Source organism: Teleopsis dalmanni, chromosome X (assembly GCF_002237135.1).
Source record: "Teleopsis dalmanni isolate 2A chromosome X, ASM223713v2, whole genome shotgun sequence".
Taxonomy (NCBI): Eukaryota; Metazoa; Arthropoda; class Insecta; order Diptera; family Diopsidae; genus Teleopsis; species Teleopsis dalmanni.
In genome coordinates, this window is record NC_051848.1 from 46233588 (window position 1) to 46252191 (window position 18604).

General features: G+C 33.8%; 1 protein-coding gene across 1 annotated transcript in view; it reads left to right on the forward strand.

Annotated features, from left to right (window-relative positions):
• The window catches only part of LOC119687913 (protein sax-3), a 115819-nt gene that overhangs the window by 82125 nt on the left and 15090 nt on the right, over nucleotides 1-18604 (forward strand). The window contains exons 4-12 of the mRNA XM_038102463.1: nucleotides 814-1098; nucleotides 1281-1415; nucleotides 5415-5546; nucleotides 6038-6975; nucleotides 7044-7163; nucleotides 7364-7820; nucleotides 15133-15228; nucleotides 15447-15693; nucleotides 15819-15982. Coding sequence (XP_037958391.1) covers nucleotides 814-1098; nucleotides 1281-1415; nucleotides 5415-5546; nucleotides 6038-6975; nucleotides 7044-7163; nucleotides 7364-7820; nucleotides 15133-15228; nucleotides 15447-15693; nucleotides 15819-15982 — 2574 coding nt within the window. The remainder of the gene's footprint in view (nucleotides 1-813; nucleotides 1099-1280; nucleotides 1416-5414; nucleotides 5547-6037; nucleotides 6976-7043; nucleotides 7164-7363; nucleotides 7821-15132; nucleotides 15229-15446; nucleotides 15694-15818; nucleotides 15983-18604) is intronic.

Sequence of the window (18604 nt, forward strand, 5' to 3'; positions counted from 1 at the left end):
TTTTTCACGTATTCTAATCATTATAATATTAAATATATGTATATTGTTGTTATGTTATAATATGGTAAAGAATAAAGTGATATAAATAATAGTATAAGAATATATATCATTCCTTGCCTAATATTGCATATCATTCAAAATTGAAACCACTTTTCAAATAAATTTTAACTTTAAACAGATTTAACTAAAAAATAATTAAAATTTAATAAGAGCACCTAATTAGTGGATATCCGATTTCACTGATTTCAATGAGAACACAAGAAAGAAACACTTAATTATATTTCAAACATAAATAACAAATCAATACTCTACTACTCTACCTCCCACCTCACTTAGTTTTCCCGTGAACGTTTAAATTACATTATTTTAAATGGTTTAATTATTCCTAATTAGAATATTTTGTTAACTTATAACTTACTCAGATCCTTACATTAAGAACTTCTTAAGTGAATGTAAAAAGTTAAGCAGCAGAATGCGTACCGATGTCGGAGGTTAGGACCTCTTCATATGAAAAATATCCTTTTTCGTGCAGTATTGAAATAGGTAAATTTAAATAATTGGTTTAATTAAATGCAAAGGCAGAAAAAGTTGACTGAAATCAAAGGATGAAAGGCACGAAATTAATTAAAATTCACAGAGTATATCGTAAATGGAAATCTCTTGAAGATGTCTGGGTCGCTGTGGGTTAATAAGCAAGTTCGTTTATAAATTCTTATGAAAATTTATTTCGCATAATTGTTATTGACTTATTAAATTTTAATAAATAGATTAATGTTTACATATTTGTTGTTTTCTTCCATCGGTTTTTAATAGTTTTGCGTGATGAATTTCGGCTCGTACCGCAGAATATGCGTTATGCCCAAGGTGCCAATGCCATAATGGAATGTGGCGCACCGCGCGGTTTTCCAGAACCGCAAATTTCATGGCGTAAGAATGGGCAAACAATGAATTTAAATGGCAACAAACGTATACAAATTGTTGATGGTGGCAATTTGGCCATTCAGGATGCACGCCAATCCGATGACGGACGATACCAATGCGTTGCCAAGAATGTTGCTGGAACGCGCGAATCGGCTACGGCATACCTAAAAGTACATGGTAAGTTATAACTGCAATAAATACGACTGCAACTGTGACTTTGACTGTACTTAAATGGAGGTACTCTTGTACGAGTATACTCTGTTGAAAATATCATTGCACACACATACTATACATATACCATATATGCTCTCGGTTATATGCTAATAAGCTTTAATTTATGCTTTTTATATTAATTTCAGTACGCCCTTTTTTAATACGAGGACCACAGAATCAAACTGTTGTTGTTGGCAATTCGGTTATCTTTCAGTGTCGCATTGGTGGTGATCCATTACCGGATGTCCTGTGGCGACGTTCCGGTGGAAATATGCCGTTAGGTAAGTTTATCTAATACACACATGCGAACACATATTCCATTTGCATTAAACACACTCATTTTATAGATACACGCATGAATACTCCTCAGTTTGTCCTTCTTAGTCATTCACTCTCCATAGAACATATTGCGCTCCTGTTCTACTTCAATTTATCATTCCTTTTCGTGCAGCCAATTAGCCGGAAACCACATAACGGATATAACTGTCATGTTGTTCTTTGATACAGTTACCCGTTACCCATTACCCATTACCCGTTACCAGTTACCTGAAATCACTGCCATTATTATAGCTTTTGTTGTTCCAGTTGTTTTTGTAATTGGGTGTGTACACAATTTTCTCATTTTGGTTTGATTTTAAAATCAAATGAAAACTGTTTCACAAAAAACTTTCACTGTGAAAATTAAAGTTTTCTGTTTGTGTTTACTTTGGAAGTGTGGTTTTGTTAGGCTACACTGAACGCAAAACTGCAGACTTAAAAAATGATTGAATTTTAAATTTTTAATGCAATCTGCTATATATTTTTCATATTAAATCATATTAATTTCAATTCTGCTGTTGACGTCATACTTGTCTAAACAACAAGTAATATTACTATATTGTCTTTAATTATGTTAATAATATATTTTAGAGTATTAGCTCTGAAGAAGTACTTCTGAAAGCTGCAATCAACATAAGTCTGTAGAACCAGAGTAGAACACCGCCTACTCTGGTTCTGATTAAGTATATTTTCTTTGTGTACTAAACCTGATGGAAAGATTTCTACAAAGACACAAATGGCCATATCATTTGCATGCCTGACTTATATTTAATTTTGGTAGTTATATAAAAACTCCAAAAAATTCTAAACACAGTAAACTGTAGATTTCTATACTCGATTGATTATTTAATTGCAGTGCAGTTCAGCAGATGATTTTCCACTGAACTCAATTAGCGATTTTTCGCGGTTTTGCTACCACATTACTCGCAAGAAACCCTAAGATAGAATAATACAGACTAAAACCATTCTGTCGAATTTAGATAATTTCTTTCATTCTTCCGAAGAACAGTCTGAAAAGCTATCAAAAAAGTGCTTCTTTAAAAATATATTTTTTTTGAACACCGGAGCCGGGCATGCGCAATGTAAATGTTCAATAGTAGATTCCTTTAGTACGATTAGTTAGATACGAATTCATACCATAAGTCAGAAGAGCACTTTTTGGACTATACTTTTTTTTTGGACTATAGATTTCAGCTGCTTTGATTACATTTAACATTTGAGAGATACTGGCTTTATTTAAATTCCACTTTCTACTGCTTGCTACTAATTCTAATCTTCAAGTCTCCAATTTTCCGTTCCCAAATCCAAAAACATGCCTTTTTGGCGAATGTGTTTCGAGCCAACTGTCGAAAGATTTTTAGTCTTGGTTTGTTTCTTGGTTACAAAAATGGGCGGATGGAAGTAATTCTTAAGTCTGAAAGACGATCTGTTGCTTGGATATCACATTTAGTACGTCGAAGTAGTTCGTCGGATTAATTTCCACAGGATTCGGGAGGAGTTAAAGACTTTAACTCAATTGGTGTGCGAGAAATGTGTAGAAGTTTGTATCCAGTATTGGTACAGTTACTTTGGATTCAATGGTTTCAATGGTTTCTAACAAAAGGGGATGAAATAAATTTTGATTACGTGATAATGCCACAAATACCTTGCACGAAACTTACATTCTAATTGAATTTGATCATTATCGATTTTTTAATATAATCAGTATTATTTTGAATTTTTTTATAACAAAGTTTTATATATATATTTTAGTTATAACTTATTTATTATCAATTTATTTATTAGTAATTCTAAAAGGTCGTAGGAGTCATTGTAAAAAAATGTTTTAAACAAAGGTTTCGAACATCTCTCGGAAAATATAAAAAGCTAATGCCGTTATCGATTGGGGTCACTTTTATAATATAGCGAATATACTCGTATTATAAATATTCACTCGAGCGAAATGAATAACACTCGAGATTGATTAATATGAATCTAGATATTTTTCCAAAGTAGCGAGATAACCCTGAAACTAACAGCAGTTTTATAAGTTTTGTTAGATTACTCTAAAAATGTTCGATTGCGCGACAAAATTTGAAAAATCCCAAGAAAGTTTGAAGCCTGTTTATCAGTTAAAAACGCCATAAGTTCTACACTCTATAAGTTCTAATTTTTAAAATAATCATTTTTTCAATAAGTATAATAATTTTTTTCATTTCCAAAAAATATGTCTTCTTTACCAATAATAAATTTAAAACCAATAAGTGATTTAGTCATATAAGGCTTTATATCACGAGTATATCTTTTATATGAAAGAAATGGATTTTTCTGAGTGTAATGTATTTGCTACCACTCTACCTTGCTGAAACTACTGAATTGCAACTTTTAATTCCGTTAATTGCCAATCTCTGTTTCCAGCAATCCAGCAATCAACATTTTGCTTTCAAAACACTCGCAAAAAGTCCAATATAATGTCCACATTTACCAGCACATGTACCACCTCTCCGTGCATATACTTGAACCGAGACATTCTGACTAAACTACTCGCAACGATTGAAGACATGGCACAGTACCGGAGAAATCTAGGAAGCTAATGCAGAATGTTGTCTATTCGTCCAAGCAATAGCAGCAGCAGATGAAGTATCTCTTCCACACATACCAGATACTTGCATAAAAGGCAAAGCTTCCGTAAACTTTTGTTAAGTAAACAATTCAAACAGACAACAAAAACATTTAAACCCACTTTTCACCCTCGTAAATGTTCGTAGCAAGTTTTTACCTTTGTTAACCACAAGATCAACAAACTTTCTACTCTACTCAGTTCCTCAGCTCCTCAGCTCCGTACCGTTCTGCTCTGTTCTGCTCTGTTCTGCTCTGTTCGCTGCGGTTCTAGAGTCGTAGCAGTTGTGGCAGTCGTAGAAGAAATCTAACACACTCAAGGTGCTTAAGCTGTTCTGCTTGCAACATTTGTGCTACTTACCTGGCTCATGTGCACACAATTGTATGCACAATTATTCCTTCCGTAGAAGCAAATATATGTTAAAGTACTCGTGTATATATTTGGGCACAGAAGTATCTCGTGGTGAACGTTTTATTTTGTTGACGTACGAAATTAAGAAAAAAAATATATATAAAATGTAATGTAAAGAAAACTACTCAGAGCTTCAAAGTGTGGACAAGCGGAAGAAGATGTTTATATGTGTATTGTGATTCTACAACCGAAATACCCTACCCACAGCTAAACGATTTCAGTTTTCTTGTTTTTGTATTTGTTTTTGTTTTTATTTTTGTTTTTATTTTTGTTTTTGTTTTTCTTTAAAAGAAGTGCATTGAGCGCACACACGGACATATAAAATAATTTTTTACCCATTGTGTTTTTATTTATGACGCTCTACCACTATGAAGATTGGGCGCAAGTAGCTTAAAGCTAGGAACTCATAGGAACTCGCTCCTTCTACTTGGGCTACTTGTGCCCGTAAACAAACAAACTCAAATTTAAACGGCAACACAAATAACTTTCGTGCCTCGTCTTAGCTATTTGCACATTTGGACGTGTGCACCTTGGCACGTTGTCATTGTGGGCCACAATATCCACAATTTCCACAGTTGCCACAATGTCCTCTTAACAATTATTACCGTTTTACCATTTTTTTTTACTTTAGTCCTGACTGTGGTTCCTTGTGTACGCACGTACTACATTATTATGCAGGCAGGTAGACAGTGAATCAGGGAGCTAGCTCAAAAGTATTAGTAAAGCAAAGGATTAAGTGGAAAACTAAAGCTACATGGCCAGGCAATCTGCTTGAAAACTTATTTGTGCCCACAGAAATATCCTTAATTCTTCGCCAACTTTCCTGCCTTTCGGTTTCCTGCCTTAGATTGTGGTTTGCGAAAGTTAACTTAGATGCAATGGAGTATTCTTGTTTTAGTGTTATTTACGCTTCAGTTTTGTATTTATTTTATGTGAATTGTTATATTTTTAGCACGCGTGAAAGTACTTTCGGATCGCAGTCTTAGATTGGACAATGTTACCTTGGAGGATATGGGCGAGTATAGTTGCGAAGCGGATAATGATGTTGGCTCAATAAGTGCGACTGGCGTTCTAACAGTACACGGTAAGTAATGATTGTTTAATTTATATTGCAAAAGTGTTTGTAAAGTTGGATTCTTCAAATCAGGTGGCAGCATTCTGTCTAATACTGCGGTGTATAAATAATTGCAGTACTCCATATTATTTTAGTTTTTTAAACTTGTTAAAATGTTTTAGTATGAACTTAATTACAGGTTTATGAATATGGAGCTGTTTCTATATTTATCTTAAACATAAATTAAGTAGAATAGAAAATAAACAGAATACTGGCTACCATAGAAACAAAACACTGCCACTATGGCTGATCTATTGTGCTAATAATAACTGACAGCTATCAGAAGTTATAGCTCTAAACTTGTTTAATTATAAAAGAAAGTTTGTAGTTTGTGACAGTTTTTTTTATATAATGACAGTAGTGACTGTTTAAAAAAAGAATAAATCACGAATAATTAAATATAAAAAAAATTCTAAGACCACCAACATCGAGTTCATCTTTTTATTTCTATTTTTTCGCAGCGCCACCATCATTCACTATACGCCCCAGAAATCAGCTCGTAAAAATCGGCAATGAAGTAGTCTTTGAGTGTCAAGCAACTGGTTATCCGAAACCTACAATCTACTGGTCTGTTGAAGGTAACAGCTCTTTGCTTTTTCCTGGTTACAAAGATGGACGTGTCGAGGTAACGCTGACACCTGAAAGACGTTCCGTTCTCTGGATATTACATTTTGCACGTGAAGATTCTGGAAAAGTTGTTGTATGTAATGCGCTCAATGCTGTTGGCAGTGTTAGCAGTCGTACTGTTATCACAGTGGACACACAATATGATCTCCCACCACCAATCATAGAGCAGGGTCCTGTAAACCAAACCTTACCTGTAAAATCTGGTGTTACTTTACCATGTCGAACAATCGGCATTCCTATGCCTGAAGTAGCTTGGTATCTCAATGGTATACCCATTGATGTCATCGAACATGAGAGACGCAATTTATCGGAGACAGGTGCACTAACAATTTCCGACTTGCAACGCAGTGAAGACGAGGGTTTATATACTTGTGTGGCCAGCAATCGTAATGGAAAAACATCTTGGAGTGGTTATTTACGCGTAGATACACCTACAAATCATTATATTAAGTTTTATCGTGCACCTGAACTTACAATGTATCCGGGGCCACCAGGCAAACCACAAGTAGTCGAAACAACAGATGATAGTGTGACTTTGTCTTGGGTGCGTAGCAATAAAGTTGGAGCGTCAAGCTTAGTTGGTTATGTGGTGGAAATGTTTGCTAAAAATGAAACGGACAGTTGGGTTAAGGTAGCGACACGTGTGCACAATACGACATACACACAAATGGAATTACTGCCTGGCGTTAATTATTACTTTCTCATAAGAGCTGAAAACTCGCACGGATTATCACTCCCAAGTCCTATATCGGAACCTATTGTAGTTGGCACGGTTAGTTGAAGAAATCCATATTAAAGTTTCAAGTTTTTAGTTTTTATTTATTTATGTTTTTCATTTAGAAATACTTTAATAGTGGTTTGGATTTAAGTGAAGCACGGGCGAGTCTTCTATCTGGGGATGTTGTGGAATTGAATAATGTAACCAATGTGGATTCTACCAGTATGAAATTAACCTGGCAGGTATGTAGTACTTAATAGAAAAGATTGCTTGAATTCACAACTATAAAAAAAGCACATACATATATGAATATCTAATAAAAGGCAATAATAAAATCAACTAAATAATTCAAAATGAAAAAAATATAATATTGAAAGTATAAAATATGAAATAAATTTTTAAAATTAATGCAGATAAATTCATGTGGTTTCTTTACGCACAGGTAATCAACGCTAAATATGTTGAAGGTTTCTATATATACGCACGACAGTTGCCTGATTCGGCTTACAATACAGCATCAACTCCTTTAAATAGCAACATTGCAAACGTTAATCCTTTGCTAACATCACGTAACAGTTACTCTTCAGCAGTAGTGTCATCGCAATCATCATCATCGTCCGTATCAGCATCTTCCTCAACAGGAATGATTCCAGCTAAGCCCAACTTTGCTGCTGCCAGACGTGATGCCTCAAATACCGCAGACTTTTCAGACGCATCAACAACCGCACAGAGCAGCACCACATATCGCATGTTAACAATACTGAACGGCGGCACTGCCTCATCGTGCACATTGACAGGTCTTCTGCAGTACACGTTGTACGAATTTTTCATCGTGCCATTTTACAAATCCGTCGAGGGTAAACCATCGAATTCACGCATATCGCGCACTCTGGAAGATAGTAAGTACAGCCAAGTGACTTTAATTGTTACATTTATGAACATTTTACCGGCAAATATTTCAAAGATATAATATGGATTGTAAATTTGAAAGGATTCCTGTTTTGAGGTTTCCTTCATTGTATTACTGATGATTTTTTATGACATCATGTTTAGTGTATTTTAAAGATGAGCTTTAATTTATAGAAAATTTTTGTATAAACCTCTTGGTCTTAAGAGTTTGTGTGTACATAATTGTTAGTCACAACTACGACTATTACGTGGCCTCATCACTTTAATCAATAGGTTATAGATTTTTATGTAGAATGTGGAAATGTAGAAAGAGCATATCAGCACATTAAGGAATACTTTTGCACAAGACATGAGCAAACTGTTCAGTCACCCCTTATGGAAGTACCCTTTCACGTGCCGGCGTTGAAGAAAGTAACAATAACCTAATTCAATTGTAAGAAAAGAAGAAAAAATTACACATTACCGATGCGTTCTATTTACCGGATTATTATCGAGCCCTAACATCAGCTGCAGCAAATATATTGATATCGTATTCTGCCCATAGAATGTCATAAATATAAGGGTTAGGGCATTATTTAAAGGGTCGCAAAAATGCGATAAACTTCCTAAATTCAGAAGAAGCAAACAGAAAAAGTCAGAAAATAACAAATCCAAATAAAAATTTACGTCAATCAATGATTACAAATGTACAAAATGTAAATAGAAAAGCAGCATTTTTTTTTTCCTACAAATTTATGGGGAAAGTGCAAATACATCATCAATTTCATCCATTTCTTTTGTACGAATTTGAATATAACAATGATATAAAAGAAATTTTAACAAAATTTTAGTGTAATCAGTTGCAGTCAATTATATGAGTTTCATTAATATTTTTCTACTTGAGATGTTTGACAGTCTTTTGGGTTACTTATGAAAGCCAGACCCAGGTGTCAGTTACAGATGTTAACTTGTACAGTGAATTGAAGATGCATAGAATTAAAATCACATTTTTTACTGCAATTAAAATAAAAGTATTTTTAAAAATTTATTTCACCAAAAAAAATTACTGATCCCTGTATAATTTACACGACTAATATCTACAATATATAGTCTACCAATTCTAGTAACTGGCAGTGAAGACCATGTTCTGTTTAATAAAAGATTGCACGGTAATAAAAGTTTTACAACAGATTATGGATGAAAGTGATAATGAATCCTTAATTTTATTTACTGAAATTCACTATAAATAAAATGGAAATAATGATTTCCTCTCAGCGGTAACTGAGATTCTTTTTTAATCAACCTGACCATAGTTTTTGATACGTGATGCCCAACAGCTAGAGTATAGTCGCTGACTACAGTACCTATTAATTGTCACTAAAGTAAAATTATAAAGAATGTCTTACCTATCAATTGCAGCACAGTTTTAAAATTTGTAGTAACTGTTGTCAGCTAATGCAGCTTAGTCGTATTTTAGATACTATACATTTGCTATATTAGATACTGATATTGCTGAAAATGCCATATACATGGGTGTCACCTGAAAGTTAAAGAAAAGAGAATTATTTATATGAAATTAAGTTTACCTCACTATTTTTTATATGTTATTATGTAGTTTTACAAAAACAAAGTCTTCAAGGAGGTGGAACCTGTGCTGTATGTTATGAAGTCATGGGCCCTTTTTTATTTTTCACTTTCACAAGCACACTTTTAGCGGGAGCCTCACTTGGTAAGCCTCACATGGATTTCCATCATCATCAATTTAATAATAGAATGGCAAAATAAAATTTAAACAGCAAAATTAATTGTCATTATCTTACACATATTATCTGCTCTTAGTTCTTCCTGATCTAGTGATTCAAATAATTCAAATAATAAAAGAAAGATTTTAGTGAATAATAGAATATATTAAATAAAGAAAATAATTAGAAGGGAAAAAATTTAAAGTATTAAACCTCTTCCTCTTTATCGATATAATCTGCCCCTTGAAAAGAGTTTAACAAATGAACTTAAATATTTGATGTATTGACAATAATATATATTTTGAATAACATGATATATATTCTGCCTTCCCTTTGACAATACATTATGTTAAAAATAAAAAAAAATAATTGAAAAAATAAAAAAAAATAATTGAAAAAATGAAACAAAATATTAAAAATATTCATATAAAAAAATATTGAATAGTGAGGAATGAAACGTTTTATTCTTCCTGACAATATCATCTAGAGTTAATAGATGATAAGATGATATGAAATTGCTCATTTACTACAATCCTTGCTGTGCCACTAGCAAGAGTTTACCAAAAAAAGTCAAATGTTCGATTATTAAACTTTTAAACAAAAAGAATAGATTCGATTATTTGTTCTTACGTTGACACAATTCTTTCTACTCTACTGCGAACTGCTTATCAAGAGTACTTGAATAATATAGAATATATTCTCATTCCTCCATTACAATATCATCTGCACCCAATACAATTTTAAAAAAAATATTTTTTGGTTTGTATTCCCCCGTTGGCACTATTTTGGTTCTCAGAACAGAGAACAGTTTATCAAAAGTACTCAAATATTTACTTATTAAAATATTAAATATTTTGCAATAGATTCGCATCTGTTCGTGACAATATCATCTACACCTAATACATTATAAAGAAAATATTTTTTAACCTTACCTTACTGTAACCTAACCTTACCGGGAACAGTTTGTTAAAAGAACTGAAATATTTGCTTATTTAATTATTGAATATTAGGGAACAGCTGCTGTCCTCCTCCTCCTATCTGTTATATACAGATAATATACAGCAAAAAAAAATATTTTCATGTATATCCACACGATTTGCGTAATCCTGGCTACGTTGCTGGGAACAGTTTATTAAGAGAACAGATATATTTGATTCTTTAATTATTGAATAATAAGGAATAGCTCTTTTTTTTCTACTATCTGTTATTTGTAGATAGTATACGAAAAAAAAAATTTTTTTTTAGGTTACCGATCCGCTTGGCGTAATTCAGGCTATGTCGCTGGGAACAGTTTACTAAGAGTACACAAATATTTGGTCATTTAATTATTGAATAATACGGAATAGTTTTTTTTTCTTTTACTATCTGTTTTTTGCTGATTGTATGCGGAAACAAAAAAATTTTTTTCTAGTATATCGCTCTGCTTGTCGTAACGCTACCTATGTCGCTGGGAACAGTTGATTCTCAAGATATTGAATATTGCAGTAAACTAAGTAAAAATATATTATCAGTAAGTTTAAGCTAAGCTATAGAAATATATAACTAAGTTTATTACAGAGCTTTCAAGTACCTGCATTTTTAGCAAATGTTTAGCAGACTAGATTTATCTGCACACCTCCCTCCGATTACTTTCGTTACAGACACAATAAACGTTAAAGAACTCTATATTAGTATACCATATGTTTGAAAGCTTTAAGGATGAATTTTAAGAAAAATATTCCATAAAGGAAGGGAATTTATGTTTTTCTATAATTTTACACTCTTTCTCTACTGATTCATCTCAAGGTTCTGTTTTGGCTCGTTATTAAAAGCACAGCAGTTTTCATGCTAAGCCCGGTACTTTATACCGCGGCCTCATTGCATGCTACGTCACGCCACGGAACGCCACTCTACCTACCTACCTACCTACTTACCTACGTCTTTACAGATGTGAAATTGCCACAACTGAAGAAGAAGCACTTGAAGAAATGAGCTTCACCAAATGTCGTGGCGCACCGTCTGCTGCTGCTGCTGTTGTTGTTGTTATTGTTGTTGTTGTTGTTGTTGCTTGCGTGCAAACATTCTCTGTGACGCGTGTCTGTGCTGAGTGTGAATTTACGTGCAGTGCAACTGTTTGTTTGCTTTGTGCTTCTATAAGCATAACTTCACAATTTATTTATATGTGCATGTGTGTGTGAGTGTGCGTGTGTGTGTTTGTGTATATGTGCCTGTATAAGCATTTACTTCTTCACATCTTTTCTGATACAAAGCAAAGTAATTTCTTTATATAAACACAATTGCACGCACACACACACACACACACACACATACACACATTCAAGTATACATGCACACAACAAATACAAAGCCACATGTATTATTAGAAAGTTTGGATTCAATTTTTCCTTTTTGCTTTTGTTTTTGTGTGTGTTTGTGTGTTTGTGTGCGTTGTTTGCTTTCTTTTTGTTTCTTTTTAATTTCATGTGACAATCTAAAGTGCTTGTCAAGCTTTTGTTTTCCTAACAGCAACTCTTTTCTCTCATTTTATATCTCCGTTCCACTATTGCTGCTTTATTTTTATTCAAATTGCATTCAAATTGCAGCACAAAACATTTAGTTTACTCCACAGTCACATGTCGCATGTCGCATCTAAATGTTCAATTGTGTGCGTGTGTGTATGTGTGTGGGTATGTGACGTTCCGTCCATGTATCTGTCTGTCTGTCTGTTTGTCTGTTTGTCTGTGGATTTGTGCATGCAGCATGCTTATTTAAATGTAAACTTCCAAGTGTCTCGGCGAAAGCAACGACAGCAGCAGCAGCAGTAGGTGCTCGTTGTAGTACACCTCAACAAATAAGCAAATAGGAAAGTCCTTAAAAATGTTAAACGAAATAAATGAAAATAAATGAAACAACAAAAAAAAAACAACAAAAAAAAAAACAAACAACGGGCGCCAACTTTTGTGGTTATGTTCGCTCACATTTTGCAATTTAAGCAGAATGATATAGAGCAAGGTAAGGCATAATCCAGCACAGTCGTCGTCCGGTAGCCACCGATGATGTTACCGCTGCTGCCGCTGCCTCTACCGATCCTGATGCTGATGCTGATGCCGATGCTGGCACAATTTACAATGAATGCAAGTTTTGCAGCATTCCCAGCATTTCTAGCATTTCCAGCATTGCCAGCATTAACTGCTTCTATTTGCTCTTATTATTGTTGTTACCTTTGTGCCTTTTATTACTGTTGTTGTTATTGTTGCTATTGTTGTTGTTGTCGTTTCTTTTTATAAAATAATCGTTGTTTATCTTTTTCGCAATTGCAATTGCAATGGCAGTTCTCCTTGTGCAAAAAGTCATCTCAAAAGTGGAAACGGTATAAATATAAAATGAGTTTGATTTACTAAATGTATGGGTTGACTACCAGCCACACACATGCACCACTATTACAAATGTATACACATATATATACATACACAATATATATGTTGGGCTGACACTCTTCACAGTTGTCAACTTCAAATAATACAAAATGTTGCGCGCTTGCTTGCAAGTTATCAAGCAGCAGTCGTAGGTAGGTGATGGCGAAGGAATGAAGGAAAAAGGGGTAGCATACGAAGGTGGCTTAACAGAAATGCATTTGTGGCAAATTCTCATTACCTATGGATTGCATGGTTACTTGCCCTTGCACAGCAGCATCATCAGCAATGAGTTTGATGAAGTGATGAAAAATTTTACATGCCACAAAATTTAACAATATCTTTGCATTGTTATTTATATGAATTTCTCTTCCTATCCTCATCCCCATCCCCATCGCCATCCAGCCACAAACACTTCTTGCAATCGCATAACCACAATCGTATGCGAAGGCACATACCGATACACATACACATACACATACACGTATGTCATATGTCATATGTAGTAGTATGTGTGAGGATAATTACGTGGGTGCTGAATGTGCAAGAAGTAAGAATCAAAAAATAAGGAGCAGTGCAGAGCAGTGTGCACCTCTCTATTTGTGCGTGTGTTTTGTTTAAAAGTTTTATGACTTTTTATTTCACATGAAATCCTTTTTTATTCTGCAATTATTTTGAAAATGCCGAGATTACGTTGATATTTACATGACTTTGGCTTGAAACATAAACAAGTCTGTAAAGTTAATAATTGTCATTTTTTTGCTCTTAAAAAACAAATATAAAGAAAGAAAGAACAATAAATGCCTTAAAAAAAACAAAAAAAAACTTGTCTTCTTCTTTAAAGATGAAAACTTTAAAAGTCAAGAAGTCTTGCTTTTCCAAAAGGCAAGATTCTTTTGGTGATAAATATGTTATCTACTTTTGTTTCTAACAAATATTATTAGATTCATATGGTGGTCATATTGTGGATTAACTTGATCTACAACTAAGTCTCTGATTGATAAATGGTTTTCAGCCGAGAGAAGTCGCTAATGGCGTGACATTCTAGTAAGGTATCGTTCTTCAGCAAAACAGAATTGAGGTTGCTGGTGGGATATTTAACTATGGACTGCGTTATCACCTTAACAAAATTGGTCTCTGTCGACTCTGATTAGAAGCAGACGAGACTTCTCTGTGACTATCCGGCCTTGATCTGAGCGACGAGGAGATCACTGGGTCGAGAACTACTCTCCCTTTCTGGTATTAGCAGGTTCTCAACGGCCGACATTCTGGCTTTCATTCGGAAGGCGCGGAATGTCTTCTGTTCGGTTAGGGTATGTTGCAGCACAAATGATCAACCATAGTCCCAATGCTCCATTCCGGTGAGAGCTGGTACCCCGTTTGTTCCTATTTCTATTTTCACAAGCAAAGCGTTATCCTTTACGTTTATTGCTTGATATGGCAGTATTATTTTAGTTTATATTTTATAATATAAATCATTTAATAACCGCTTACAGAGTTGTGAAAACTTAATACACAAGTAGTGATACTAGTGATTTAATTTAGTGATGGGGCCTATTTTTCGCTTGATGGCCATGTTAACAAACGTGATTGTCACTTCCGACGAACTGAAAATCCAAAATTAACTATCGATAAGCCAAACAATGAACTTTGATTGCTATTTTACATGGCTGTAAGTTTCTTTTTGCCGTGGCATGAAGGATATGGATGTGGGACACATGCGATTGCAACAGGACGATGACACAAGCCATACATAATGTTTTATTTTTCGATATGTCCACTAAGGTATAGCCTAACTATTGTCAGCAATGCAATGACAAGTCATTAAAAAATTTCTTCAAAGGATTCAGTACTATATTTCAGATTTGGATATATTTCATACCATATGGCAGGGAGTATATTGAAATTGAAATTTGATCGAAATCTCAAACACAAGACTATGTTCTATTTCCCGTCTACTTAAAAAATTACAAAATACATTACTTTATTATTTGTGCTACTTCTGCTGATTTACTCACTTTTGCACTTATAATACAACAGATAATTTCTAATTACCTTAATTGACATTCAGTTCTCATATTAAAAATGGAAATTCTACCATAAGAACCCTTCAAGAAATACGTATACAATAGAAATTGTTAAAAGTTCATTTGTTCGAATTTTTATTTACAAACAACTTTCCATTTCAGTTCCGAATGACGCACCATTTGGCATGGAAGCAATACTGCTTAATTCTTCAGCTGTGTTCCTGAAATGGAAGGCACCAAAACTCAAAGCTGAGCATGGTAAGTAAAAGAACCAAAAAAAAAAAACTGAAAATGAAAAGATTTTACAGATGAAAGAATGTTGCGGCATTTGTATGTAAATACGTAGCCAAAAAACCTTTTTATGCTTCATTAGATCTTGATTTGTCAACACAGAAGCAGCCAGGCTTACTCTTCTGTCAACTAATTCAATCAATTCAGTCCTTTTTATATGTGCTCTATTCTTTTCTACTCTTTAGGTATTCTACTTTTCTATCATGTCATTGTGCGCGGCATTGATACGGCTCACAATTTTTCGCGCATTTTAACAAATGTCACCATTGACGCTGCCTCGCCTACCCTTGTCCTGGCTAATTTAACTGAGGGTGTGATGTACACAGTAAGCGTTGCAGCTGGGAATAATGCTGGCGTCGGTCCCTATTGTACGCCTGCCACGCTACGTTTAAATCCACTTACGAAACTTCTGGATCCGTTTATTAATCAAAGGTAAGAACTTGTTCCTTGTTTTTTTTACCGTAGTTTTCAGTGGAACACTTTTTATCTCTTTTTACCTGATATCGTCTCTTTCTATATCTCTTAAATTTTACATATATTGTTTTGTTCTTCTACAGGTATACTATTAATCAAGATCATGCGGATGATGTAGTGACACAACCTTGGTTCATTATTTTGTTGGGAGCTATATTGGCCATTATGATGCTATCCTTTGGTGCAATGGTCTTTGTAAAACGCAAGCACATCATGATGAAGCAATCCGCTTTGAGTACCATGCGAGGTATGTGTTTTAAAAAGAGTACTCTCAGCTTATTTTAGACATAATCGTTAGAAATTATTCCAAAGCCTGACAACGCCAAATTTATTATATTTAAATTTTGTTAATAATTAATTTTTTTTGTTTATTAAAATATGTTATGAAAATTTAACTATATTGTGTGCTTATTTAACACTTAGAACTACTTTCAAAATGTGCTTTAAATATCTTTTACTAATTTTTATAAAGAAGTCATAATGAATACCTTAGTCACCTTATAATAATCAGAAAATATTATATATTAATTCTTAAGTTGTTGTTGTTTTAGTTTGTTTTATAACGACCTTTTGGAAAGTATAACACTTCTACCCTAATTAACTAAATAACCAACAAAAGTTGATTCTCAATTTGAAATAATAAAAAATAATAATAAAATAACGTAAATGTTACCAGCGCTTCTACAAATATAGTATCTTTCTTGATTTCCAATATACATAAACTGTATATCTAAACTGTAGCCATATCCACCATCATATTACTTAAACAAGAACCATACCTGTTGCCGTGGCCCCTTTGAAAGTGTTAAGCAGCACTTGGTCGTCTACATAGAAGAGTGATTGCGGAACGTATTCCCGGTCGTTCTTGGAATCTCTCCATTAAAGTAACTAAGTTTTTCGCCTTGACATCAGTTGACTTCAATTTATATCTCACTTACGCTTCATTCTTACTTCAAGCAATCTCCTTTCCTCGCATACTAACATGTAATAATATGTCTATGTAATTATCTTCATATTATCTCCTTGATAGATCTCTGTTAACTACGGCAGTAATAACAACACGATACTACTCACTTATTCAGTTTTCTCATGACTCCAATCGAGATTGCAAAGTTCGTAACCCTTGGTAAGGGACGTACTCGATATTTTTGCCTTTAGTTTTCTTTTCTTAGTTAGTTTATACTCCCATCGTAGATTCTTTCGATATTCCCAACTTTCAGAACCATTTCTGTATGGTAGGCTGAGTATAACTTACCTTCTTCAATTGTTGAATAAACTTTTGACATTCCCCATGTTAAAATAAATATTTTCTATTTCCATTTCTATGAACACCAATCCTATCACGTAAGTGTCTCTAGCATTACAATTTGACAGTAAAGGGTTAATACTATTTACTTCAATATCATTCCAACTGTGCTACGCTCATTAACGGCTAAATACATTATTCAATCGTCCTGTTCAATTTATTATTTTTATTTTTGTATTATCTTTTAAAGTCACTATCCACTTCAACTATAAAAATGGAGAAAAAAGTTATATAATGTAGATATATAATTGAACAAGGTCAGAATCAAAATCAGAATCAACAGTACTAAAAACGGAAATATTTAACAAAATTCCTTGGAGCTAAGTTGCTTTTGTGCTGGCTGACTTCTCGCCTGATTTCCTCTTTAATGCACAGAACACCGTCAGCATAATCAGCGCTACTCACAGAACTAACTTTCCTCTATCCGTGGCACATGTTATCGTGAGACTCCTGCAAAGGATGCACAAAATCTGCATGTATGTATGTGTGTGTGTGTGTGTGTGTAATGTGTACTTTTCCCAGAAATGCTTAAAGTTTTTCTTTTTGTGTTACTTCCGTAGCTACTTTTATCACAAATAACTGTAATTTCTATATTGTGCGCGCTAAAGTGTGCACGTACCTAGCAGTTTTCCACATCGTCAGAACCGAGGTTCGCAGAAGAAAGCACACCGACTAAGGGAAGGAATGCCATACATATGTGTAGATGGTGTCCGCCGTGCGCTTGCACATCGTTGAGATGAAGGTGCACGGTGAGGTGCATGTGCCAGGGATCCATACGTGCACGTCCTCATTGCTATCAAAGCAAATAAATACACGGTGGCATTTTGTATACTGTTTTCCTTTCGGTTCCATTTCCATTTTCATTTTCATTTCCATTGTATTGTAATTGAAGTTGTTGGAAAAGTAGGCGCGAATGTATTTAACATTGTTTAGCAATTTTGCTACTTTGCAATTTAAATAATAGCGCACGCCAAGCATAAAGGAAAGGCACCCAACCAGGAGGTGCTGGAGAATTGTGGCAAAGCAATTTAGGACTTTCTTTAGTATAAAAGTTGCCATAGCACATCGTAGCCCTTAATGTTTAATTAAAAATTATGCATATTAAAAAAAAATCTAACTTAAGTGTGTTTGCTAAACTTTAATTGAAATTTGATAAATATACCAATACACAGAGGTTAGTACGTTAAATTGGTTCTAGTACTTATAATATATTATATTGGAACAGTACTTTACGTCACGTACATTTTCATAAAATTTATTTGTAAATGATATACTTATTTATTTAATAAATTAAATTAAATATTTAATATATTTTGTTATGTTACATTTTACTAATGATATATCATCATATATGCCTAATGAGATGTCCTCATTTTCATGATTTTCATTGTTTTTATCTTTCAACAATTATACGATCTTCCAAAGGTCAAAGTATAATGATTGCGTTTTTGCGTTTTTCCGTTTAAAGTCAAATATTTATATATTTAAAATAATAACAAACTTATTTTATAGTAAAGTATATTTTACCTGATATCTTGAAAATCTAAAGCTGTATAGATATAT